This window comes from Vitis riparia, chromosome 9 (genome assembly GCF_004353265.1).
Source record: "Vitis riparia cultivar Riparia Gloire de Montpellier isolate 1030 chromosome 9, EGFV_Vit.rip_1.0, whole genome shotgun sequence".
Lineage (NCBI taxonomy): Eukaryota > Viridiplantae > Streptophyta > Magnoliopsida > Vitales > Vitaceae > Vitis > Vitis riparia.
Window position 1 is genome coordinate 1,486,965 of NC_048439.1, and position 11,681 is coordinate 1,498,645.

The following is an 11,681-nucleotide window of genomic DNA, read 5'->3' on the forward strand; positions in this document are numbered from 1 at the left end:
AATATAGCTAAACTCGATAGATTTTAAATTTCATTAAATACTTTATTTAAAATAAGGGAGATGGATGATGAAATTTCAAATATATGATGATTAGATATATTTAATCAAAATCTTGAGAAATGTATCGTCACTATCATTGATGTCGATATCTTAAGAACTTATTCGAGTGTACCGTAATGAAAGGAACATTGGAATTTGTCGGTGGGTATTTCACTAAATAAGATTCTTTAGTTCCTATAGAACCTATTACTAAAATAGCCCTAAAGAGAGATGGGGGTTAGAGTGAAAGTTTCATGATAAGGGAAATAAAAACTATTAGTCTCACGCAAGGTTTGTGAATAAATGATTGTCTAATAATAAGTAAAGAATATTTGTATTTCTATTAAATAGAATGTATTGAACTCATAATTTATTAGATATTTTTTTTTATGAATGTCAATTACTTAACCCAAAAGAAAAAGAAATAAAAGGAAAAGAGAACAAAAAAACAATGTGCTTTGAAAAAAAAAATTCAATAAATTAAACCTTAAGTGATGTTTGGTTATTAAGAATTTTGAAGAAAAAATGTATGAAAAAATAGAAAAGGGGAAAAAAATAGATTTAAATTTAATAAATTAATTTTATTTTGTATAAAAATTAAATAATTTGAAAGTAAAGCAAATATGAGATTTTTTTTTCCCTTATATTTTTGGAAACCAAACATGTTCTTAATCTTTCTCTCTCAAACATATGAAAATTTTGGAAAAAAAAAAAAGATAAAGATAAATGTAAAGATTAGAGGGATAATTAGTGGCTTAAGATAAAGATAATAAGTAAAGTTAAAAAAAAAATGGTGAATCGACAACCCAAAAAAAAAGAAAAAAAAAAACCCTCATAATGTGCTTTGAAAAAAAATATATATTCAATAAATTCAACATTGTTAAGATTATAGGATTTTTGGTATCATGTTAAAAACACTTTATAAAATAGTGATAAATTCAACATTTTTAACATGTTTTTTTAAATATATTAAACGCTTGGTGATGATGAATACATTTTTTATTTTTATCTTTTAAAACAAAATTTTCTTTATAAAATAAAACAACTCTTATTCAAACTAAAATAAATAAATAAACAAATAAAATCAAAACTTTTTTTTTAGTTTTAAAAATATAAGATAAATTATTACTTTTTTATATTTTTATTTTTAAAAAACAAAAAATAAAAAGTATTGACACTCCTTATGAGCATTGATATTAAAAATCGAATCTAATACTATTTGTAATGATCCATCCCTAATGTTTTCTGACTTAAAGAGACTTTTAGAATTTTAAAACATCTCTATAAAATTAAGAAAAGTTTATACATATACAATTTTAAAAACTTTTTACCTATCTGATATAGAATATTATAAATAAAAATAAATGACATTTGAATATAAAATTATGAAATTTGAAGATTTACATTGATGGTGTATTTTCTAGGACTATTGAAAGTGTTTTGTTTAGATGCTATAGCAATACCATTTTCTTTAATAAAGTTCCTAAAAATTACAAAAATACCAAAGCGCCCAAGTCTCATCATAAAGCAATTTGATGGTTGTTGAGCCAAGTGAGACCCATTAAAAAAAGGCCAAAACCAAGAAGAATACAAAGTACTATTTAAGTATTTATTTTATTGAATTTATTATTATTATTATGATTATTATTTTGGGTAATGGCAGTCAAGATGAGAATCTACCCAAATGGTAGCTTTATAGGTTGGAGTTGATAGAGGATAGTCATGGTGGAGGGCCCCAACCCCTCCCTTTACTCCCTAAAATCAAACCATGTGGGTCACCCTCCTCTCATTTTTACCATTATTATGTGCCATTTCCTTCAAATGGAAGATTTAAAAACCAAACAAGTGGGAGGGATTGCTTAGGTTTAAATGGCAATGTATTCACCAATTGAATGAGAAAACATCCCATTTTTGGAATCTTATCTTCATGAGATTTTCAAACTATTTTCCATTTTTAATTATTTGAAATAGTTCCAACAAGTGCCCTTAATAAATAAATAAATAAATAAAAAATAGAACCTAGATCTTTTTTGTTGACATTTTGAATTAAAATATTTCATGGGGTGAAATTAATTTTAGGATATGGTAACTTTTTTTCAAAAAACAATTTTTGAGAACCCTTTTTTAACTTGTTTTGTAAAATAAAAGTTTATTTAAAAACTTAAAATATTTTTAATTTATTTTTAAATATGTTTAGAAAATAATTTTTATATTTAGTTTTATTTTTAACAATTTATGTGTTTGTACAATTATTTTAAAAATTAAATGAAAATAATAAAAAATAATTAAAAAATATCCTTTAAAAACACCTTGTTTTCTGGTCCTCAAGTATTTTTTTTTTTAAATAAAAAACTGTTTTAAAAAATAATTGCTAAACAGAAGAACTTAATATTTTTTCTAAGTGATAATTTTTTTTCCTATTCATAAGTCTTTTAATAAAATAAAAAAGGATTTTTATTATGAAAAATCTATATTATTAAATCAATCTCCTATTAAAATATCAAAATTTATTCGGATCATTTGATATATGATGAGAAGGAGTTGCAAATGTATAAGATATAAAATAATGAAATGTATGAAAAATAATTGAATCATATCTATACATGTGGCAACATCTAATTAATGATATTTAAAAAAATATATATTATTGGAAACGCGTTTTTATATACATATTTAGAAACTTTTTTATTATATTCAATAATATATTAAAAAAGGTTAAGATTAAAATAATAGACCTCACCAAATATGAACAAAAATTTTAAAATTTGTGGACCCCAGTGGAAGTCAATGGTAGCCTTTTACAAATTTAAAGCCACCATTTATTCACTTTTCGAATCTGCCAAATCCACATGGAGGAGGGGAGTGGGTTGCCTACTCATCAATTGATTCAAATGTTTTTTTTTTTTTTTTGAGTAAAAATAAAAAAATAATATATAGTTTTTATTAAATGGGGTGATGTGGATTGAATCTTCAATGAACAAAACCACACATATGATTTAATTTTTTTGTAAAAATAAAATTATAATTAATTTCATAAAATATAGAGTAATGCTTGAAAATTTCTAGAAATAAAATGAAAAAAAAGAGAAAAAAGAAATATTGTGTGTTGGAAAATATGTCTTAGAAATAGGAAAAAAAATGCCAAGGTATCATTTTAGATCAAGTTAAATTTGATTTTTTTTAATAATAAATAAGATAAAAAAATTTTGTTTTATATTTTATATTTTTATGTCGAATTTTTTAGGCCAATCCCTTAAAAAAATAACTATTTTTAAAACAGTTTTTGAAAAATATTATTTTAATATTTTGTTTCTAAAATTTTTTAAACCTATTTTTTAAAATTTTAAATGATTTTTAAAAATATTTTTTTATATTTAGTGTTATAATTATTTTTTTAAATAACTTTTTAAAAATAATTAAAAAATATTTTATAAAAACACTTTATTTTTTATTTTTAAAAATTGGAATCGGGTTTTTAATTATCACAAGTGTTTTGTCAAACATAATTTTTTATTTTAAAAAAAAACCTAATTAAAGATGAGAGAGGCCACAGGTGGCCACGTGTCGATCGCTGAGTTGGGAAGCTCAGAGCCTCAGACTGACCATGTGCTGTGTGTCTCTGACACTGTTCACTACCCACGATGCCCTAATGAGGAAGGTGACATGGTGGCTGCGTGTTCTTCAACTGCCACGTCTGCATCATGTGCCCTCATCCGGAACCTTTTCAATACCCAAAACTCCCTCTACCAGCTTTCAATTTTTTTTTCCCAATTAAAAAAAACAAAATTAAAATTATAAATTAACTTGCCCATCAAGTAAAATGGCTTTAATAAATTATAATAATTATAATATATTTTAAATTAAATAATTATTAATATAAAATCATTTAAATTAAGATAATTATTAATATATAAATAAAATAAATTAATTGACCAAACTTAAATAATCCATATATTTATGAATTCAATCTCTTATATATTTTTATTTTAAGAATAATTCATTTTTAATATAAATACCTTTAATTATTTTAAAATTTTATATATAAATTTTTTAAAAATAATTATTTTTACAAGAAAAAATGATGACATTATTGTTAAAATACGATTAAAAAAAAAAGAAGAAAAGGGTTATAATTTTGAAATTGGGTTTTTAACGACTCTTCTAATCAAAATTACTTTGAATTGATTGAAAAAAATTAATGAAATTTATAATATTGAAAAATATTTTTTAATATCATAGAAATAATTTTAAATATTTTTTATTTTAATAATTTATAATAAAAGGGGATAAAATTAATGATAAATGTAAAATAATTTTTTAGGTTTTTAAAAATATGTTTCGTCAAACTTTATTTAATGCTCGTATTAAGTGAATTTTTAAAATTTTTTAAGAATTATAATAAAAATAATAGAAAATAAATTATATATATATATATATATATATATACACATATGTATCTTTAAATATAGAGAAGAGGAGCGAGAAAAGCTGGCATTGGTTTGGAGTCCGGACGCAGAGCGGGCTTTCATCGCCCAAAAATCTCTTTCTCTCTCAACAAATTGTCTCTTTCTCTCTCTAGATTCTCTCTCCCTCATTGCGATCTCTCCCGCAGGTCGCTATTTTTCTTCTGTTTTGATCTCCGTTGCCATTCTGCCTTTTTTCACATGGGACTTCTCATAATTCCTCCTTTTCTCGTGGGCGCTTCTGCTGATTTCAGGTAAATTTTCCCTCGTGGGTTCTTGGAAAAATATTATTATAAGCTTTTTCAGTTTCTATTTTAGTGCTCTGCTTTGGATTTGGTTTTTGTGGGGTTTTTTTGGTTTGATTTTGCTATATATATATATATATATTTCATTTTCACGGTTTTAGCTCCGTAGGGTGTCTCTTGTTTGCCTGCATTTTTATTTTATTTTTATTTTTATTTTTTGTTTTCAGCTGTTTTTCCCCCTTTTTAATTTAGTTTTGAATTTTATTTCGTGTAGTTTGATTTTGCCCCCCTTCTTTTTGGTGTTTACTTTTGATTTCTTGCTTTGTGGAAGCAAGGTAGGTTGAATTTAGGTGCGTGTCGGGTCGTGTTGTTGTTAATTAGGATATCTGTACACTTTATTGAAGATTTTTTCTCAGATTCGTGTGTAAATTTCTATAAAATCCTCAAATCTTATGCCTGTGAAACTTTACAAATCTGGGTATGCAAGCTTTTTGAATGAAGATTTGGTAATTTCTGGTTGTGGGTAAGAAGTCATGGGAATGTAGCGTGTGCAATGCATTAAAAGCTTAATTTCATTATTGGGTTTATTTTTTTTGCAGGCTTTTCTGAGCTGCAACTTATCAAATCTATGATGTGCTAAGTTAATTTTCTTCTGGGTTTGTCTAATTTGGTCTTAACGGAAGATTTTTCCCATACGGGTTTCCTTTAGCATTGGCAGTTGAGGGGGGATTTGGTGGTTTTTTTATGGTTTTATGTCACCTGTAATTAATTTGAGCTGAAACCCTAAGAGATGACACGGGGTAGGATAAGGGCAAAGCTCAGGCAAAGCCATCTTTATACATTCACATGTTTCCGACAAGGTACTGCCGATGCGGAGGCGCCGCATTCATTCGATGGACCTGGATTCTCACGAATTGTGTATTGTAACCAACCTCAAGTTCACAGCAAGAAGCCCTTGTATTATACCTCAAATAATATATCAACCACAAAATATAATATCATTACCTTTCTGCCCAAGGCTATCTTTGAGCAGTTTCGAAGGGTAGCCAATTTGTACTTTCTTTTGGCTGCAATTTTGTCGCTCACACCAGTTGCGCCGTTCTCTGCTGTGAGCATGATTGCTCCTCTGGCATTTGTTGTTGGGCTTAGTATGGCAAAGGAAGCCTTGGAAGATTGGCGTAGGTTTATTCAGGATATGAAGGTTAACACCCGGAAAGCTAGCATTCATAAAGGGAATGGTGTATTTGGTTTTAAGCCGTGGCAGAGGATTCGTGTTGGGGATGTGGTGAAAGTCGAGAAAGATCAATTTTTTCCTGCAGATTTGCTTTTGTTGTCATCGAGTTATGATGATGGGATTTGCTATGTGGAGACCATGAACCTGGATGGCGAGACAAACTTGAAGGTAAAGAGGTCTTTGGAGGTTACTTTGCCATTGGACGATGATGGGACTTTCAATGATTTCAGAGCAACGATAAAATGTGAAGATCCTAACCCAAGCCTCTACACCTTTGTTGGCAATTTTGAGTATGAGCGTCAGGTTTATCCTCTTGATCCTAGTCAGATCCTCCTCAGAGATTCAAAGCTCCGGAACACAGCATTTGTGTATGGAGTGGTGATATTTACTGGTCATGATAGCAAAGTCATGCAGAATGCAACACAGTCCCCTTCAAAAAGGAGCAGAATAGAAAGAAAAATGGATCAAATCATTTACATTCTTTTCACCCTCCTTGTGGTGATCTCATTGATCAGCTCTATTGGATTTGCTGTAAAGACAAAGTACCAAATGCCCGACTGGTGGTACTTACAGCCCAATAATACCACAAACCTTTACAATCCCAAGAAGCCAGCATTGTCAGGAATTTTCCATCTTGTCACTGCTCTTATACTTTACGGGTATTTAATACCCATCTCACTCTATGTTTCAATTGAAGTCGTGAAGGTCCTGCAAGCAACATTCATTAACCAGGACATACACATGTATGATGAGGAAACTGGGAATACTGCCCAAGCACGGACATCAAATTTGAATGAGGAGCTAGGCCAGGTCGACACAATCCTTTCTGATAAAACTGGCACTCTGACATGCAATCAGATGGATTTTCTCAAGTGTTCGATTGCTGGTTCTGCGTATGGTTCTGGTTCTAGTGAAGTTGAACTTGCTGCTGCAAAGCAGATGGCTATTGACCTTGAGGAGCAGGGAAATGAACTTTCCAATTTTCCCATGCATAAAAACAGTACTGGTGATTCATGGAATAATACAAGTGCTTTAGGAGCAACAGAAATTGAACTGGAGACTGTCGTGACTTCCAAAGATGAGAAGGAACATAAACATGTGATCAAGGGGTTTAGCTTCGAGGACATCCGTCTCATGGGAGGAAATTGGTCAAAAGAGCCCAATGCAGATGTCATTGAATTATTTCTTCGGATACTTGCAGTTTGTCATACTGCAATTCCTGAGCGAAATGAAGAGATTGGGGGCTTTAATTATGAAGCAGAGTCACCAGATGAAGGAAGTTTTCTTGTTGCAGCTCGAGAATTTGGTTTTGAGTTTTGTAAAAGAACGCACACAAGTGTACATGTTCGTGAAAGATATGTTTCTTCTGGACAACCAGTCGAAAGGTGAGGATATGAATTATTTTTGTTATTTTCCCTTGAATTCCCAGTGTCTTGGCATCTTAGTTGTCTCTTGAAAAATTCTCAGGGAATACCAAATTCTCAATCTGTTGGAGTTCACTAGCAAAAGAAAACGAATGTCTGTGATTGTGCGGGATGAGGATGGGCAGATTTTTCTCCTTTGCAAGGGTGCAGACAGGTTTTGTCTCACAATCCATTCTTATTTATTTTGTTTGTGTGTCTTTCTCTGTATCTCAGTGTTTATGAGGGCAAATAATCTTACTATAACCTCTACAATTTGATGGATTTAGCAGTCAGGATATTTCATAGCCTAGACATAGAGCATTTAAACTTTATAAATCTTGGTTGGATCTTCTTATCTTTTTTGTTTACACCTGCTTTAATCTATGTGAATGCGTTTTTATTCTGTTTTTTTTTTGTTAGCTCCATTATTCCTTTGCTTGGATTGTGCAGCATCATCTTTGATCGTTTGGCAAAGAATGGAAGGATGTATGAGGAAGCTACTACTAGGCATCTGAATGAATATGGAGAATCTGGGTTGCGAACATTGGCGCTTGCTTACAAAAAGCTTGAAGAGTCTGAGTATTCTGCTTGGAATAGTGAATTTATGAAAGCGAAAACTTCTATCGGGCCTGATAGAGATGCAATGCTTGAAAGGGTATCAGATGCGATGGAAAGGGAGTTGATCCTTGTTGGTGCAACAGCTGTAGAGGACAAATTGCAAAAAGGGGTATGTGTTATTGTTTCTTCTTCACTGTATTGAAGATGTTGTCTTTGGCATCCCCTTCAACTTAGTCTCTTTTTCTTTTCTCTCCAGGTGCCTCAGTGCATAGATAAACTGGCACAAGCAGGTCTCAAGCTCTGGGTTCTAACAGGGGATAAGATGGAAACTGCTATCAACATAGGGTCTGTCTCTAACCAATTCAGTGGAAGGATTTTCTTAATGCACAGTTATTCTTATCTATGAGAATTAACTTGTCATTGCAAGAAGCTCCATCAAATCACCATAATGAAATCTTGTTTGTTTTGTGACGCAGATTTGCATGTAGTTTGCTTCGACAGGGCATGAAGCAGATCTGCATAACTGTGAATCCAGATGTGCAAACCCAAGATGGCAAAGAGGTACTTGTTACTTTTTAGAATGATGGGAAATTGACTCAGGTAACTGATTTCATTCATGGTAGAATTTGTTGTTGTTTACTACTGATCAGGCTGTCAAAGAGAACATTTTGATGCAAATTACCAATAACTCTCAAATGATCAAGCTAGAAAAAGATCCGCATGCTGCTTTTGCGTTAATTATTGATGGGAAAACTCTAGAACATGCTCTAGCAGATGATATGAAGCATCAATTCCTGGGGCTAGCAGTTGACTGTGCATCTGTCATATGCTGTCGAGTATCTCCTAAGCAAAAGGCATTGGTATGATTATTTTTGTTTTTCCTATCATTTTTTTTTTTTACTTTCTCTTCAAAATTGTTCTTTGCTCATTAGTTTTTCAAGTTTGTGACATTTATAAATGTGTTTGTCTTTGGCTTTGGCTTTGGCTTCATTGTTTACCTTTTTTTGCACCAGGTAACGAGATTAGTAAAAGAAGGAACTGGAAAAACAACTTTAGCAATTGGTGATGGTGCGAATGACGTTGGAATGATTCAAGAAGCTGACATTGGTGTTGGCATCAGTGGGGTGGAAGGTATGCAGGTGGGTAGCATATCTAACAGGCTCTTTTTGCATGCATTACCTAGAAAAGCACCAGCATATTTTTCTACAATTTGGTTTTGTTTGAACACTTCAGATTCCTTTGATATGTAAGTCCATTATTGAAGACACCCAAAATTCTAGGGGAAAGAATGAATGTTGGGTTGGACAGCTGGACAGTGACCATGTGTCAACCATGCTTGGCATCTATCCAGACTTTAGTCAGGAATAACATGTCTCAGCACCCTATTGTCTTTAGTTCTTTCATCTGTGGATTTGACAAGAATATACAGTGAATTCTGCTCCAGCTAAGTTACTAGCTTTACAATTGTTTTCTATGCCTTGACTTGACCTCAGGTTTCAGGGGAATATTTTATCAAACCTTATTTCTTCTAGCGTGACAGAAAAGTCATCTCTAGAGAATTTTATGAGAACTGGCAGTGTTGATTTGCATTTTTTTTTCCTTTCCCACCACTTGTCTCCACTGCAAAGCAGAACTAGTCTCACTGTCACCTGGTAGATTCGGTCCAATTGTACAGACCCCTTCATGTCTAGATACAGAAGTCTTTAGCACTTTATGATCGATGTTCATCCCTGTCAGGTTTTGGGGGGTTTAGGAAAGAGCATATCATTTTTCTCTTCAGAAGCATGTATTAACCCTAGATGTTATGGCCAGACTTAAAAACTTTCAACGTTATGCAGGCTGTGATGGCCAGTGACTTCTCTATAGCTCAGTTCCGCTTTTTGGAGAGACTTCTGGTTGTCCATGGCCATTGGTGTTACAAGAGGATTGCTCAGATGGTAATAACCAAGGGGTGCTGTTTTGATGTTTAATTTTCATGCTTTTGATGCAATTTTGTGCTCGCATGCACAATTCTCATCTACTTCACCCTCACTTCATGTGCAATGCTCTGTATGCAGATATGCTATTTCTTCTACAAAAATATAGCTTTTGGCCTCACTCTCTTCTACTTTGAGGCATTCACAGGATTTTCTGGGCAATCAGTCTATGATGATTGGTACATGCTACTATTCAATGTTATCCTTACCTCATTGCCTGTCATTTCTCTAGGGGTTTTTGAACAAGACGTTTCTTCTGAAGTTTGTTTACAGGTGAGAGTCCACCATTGATGCCTTCACTTGGAATTTCATCCTCTTCCATCAAACCTTAGTCACAATTTTCACACTTGCAATTCCTTTTTGCAGTTTCCAGCACTGTATCAACAAGGACCCAGAAACTTGTTCTTCGACTGGTATAGGATATTTGGGTGGATGGGAAATGGTCTCTACACCTCCCTCATCATTTTCTTCCTGAACATTATCATCTTCTATGACCAGGCCTTCCGCTCTGCTGGCCAAACTGCTGATATGTCTGCAGTAGGCACCACAATGTTCACTTGTATCATATGCGCTGTCAACTGTCAGATTGCCCTCACAATGAGCCACTTCACATGGATCCAACATCTCTTTGTCTGGGGCAGCATCACCACTTGGTACATCTTTCTCCTACTCTATGGCATGACATCTCCATTATTTTCTGGGACTGCGTACCAAATCCTCGTAGAAGCTCTTGCACCTGCACCAATGTACTGGTGTGCCACTCTCTTAGTAATAGTCACCTGCAATCTCCCTTACCTAGTCCACATATCCTTCCAAAGATCTTTCAACCCCATGGATCACCATATCATCCAAGAGATCAAGTACTACAGGAAAGACGTCGAGGATCAATACATGTGGACTAGGGAGCGGTCTAAAGCCAGACAGGAGACCAAGATCGGATTCTCAGCAAGAGTCGACGCAAAGATCAGGCAGTTGAGGGGGAAGCTGCAAAAGAAGCAATCACCCACAGCCACAAATGTTCAGACACCCTTGTCATAGCATATTGTTCATGATTCTTCCTTTTTTTTTTAATATTTTGCTAGGGTTTGAGGCCTTCTGCAGTTTTTGTTCTCCATTTTTTTTTTCTTCACTCTGTGGCCCTTTTGTGATTCATTTCCTAGTATATTTTTTTCCTTCTGTGTAGTGGGGTTTGTTGTAGTCCCCCATTCATTACACTAGGCTTTTGAAGCTGATGTATGTACAATATTTATAAGAAGCTTTGATGAGAGTTACAGCTTGTGAAAGATCATCAATATCATGATATTACCTACATTTCTCTATATTCTTGGCCATCTTAATCTTCTTGTGTATATCAAAAGAACTTCAACCATGAGCTTTTAGGTCCCAGACATCTTAATTCTTTGCTTTAAAATGTTTTATTCTCTACTTGTCAATTTTTCTGAAAGGTTAATTTGTTATTTCTTCTTCACTAACCCTCTATGCGTTTCATAGGAAAAGAAAAAAAAGTTTGTGTAATTTGTCAAAAAGCGAAGGTTCTTCTTATAAAGCTCGACCACGATGGAGATGTTCGCCTTTGAAATGAAGACGGTCATAAAAGTTTTTATTTTTTATTTCTTATTAATAGTTATAGATTGTTTTGAAAAGTAAAATTATGTTTGAAAATTCAAGTATGAAAAACAGTTTTCTCGGCAGTAGAATATCAAATTTTCAAAATAATTCTTCATGTTTAATTGAAAACACCTCAAATCTATTCTAAAGACCGG

The 11,681-nt window shown here is 32.5% G+C and overlaps 1 protein-coding gene across 3 annotated transcripts; it reads left to right on the top strand.

Annotated features, from left to right (window-relative positions):
• Nucleotides 1–4,524: 4,524 nt before the first annotated feature.
• LOC117922059 (probable phospholipid-transporting ATPase 4) lies at nt 4,525–11,239 on the top strand. Of its 3 annotated transcripts, none has more exons than XM_034840057.1 (11): nt 4,525–4,756; nt 5,347–7,366; nt 7,449–7,559; nt 7,835–8,111; nt 8,199–8,287; nt 8,419–8,503; nt 8,566–8,802; nt 8,956–9,081; nt 9,781–9,879; nt 10,000–10,191; nt 10,285–11,239. In XM_034840057.1, exons 2-11 carry the CDS (start codon nt 5,538–5,540, stop codon nt 10,954–10,956), a joined length of 3,717 nt encoding a protein of 1,238 aa, XP_034695948.1. In that variant the 5' UTR covers nt 4,525–4,756; nt 5,347–5,537; the 3' UTR covers nt 10,957–11,239. The 3 variants fall into 3 exon arrangements, with proteins under 3 accessions (XP_034695948.1, XP_034695949.1, XP_034695950.1); XM_034840058.1 differs by having other exon boundaries at nt 8,593–8,802; XM_034840059.1 differs by lacking the exon at nt 9,781–9,879.
• The last annotated feature ends 442 nt before the right edge of the window (nt 11,240–11,681 follow it).

Excerpts from the sequence above, each read along its gene's own strand:
- LOC117922059 (XM_034840057.1), top strand. The coding sequence starts at position 5,538 with ATGACACGGGGTAGGATAAGGGCAAAGCTCAGGCAAAGCCATCTTTAT. Across the intron at positions 7,560-7,834 it reads CTTTGCAAGGGTGCAGACAG|CATCATCTTTGATCGTTTGG; the intron begins GTTTTGTCTCAC and ends TGGATTGTGCAG. Across the intron at positions 8,288-8,418 it reads GAAACTGCTATCAACATAGG|ATTTGCATGTAGTTTGCTTC; the intron begins GTCTGTCTCTAA and ends TTTGTGACGCAG.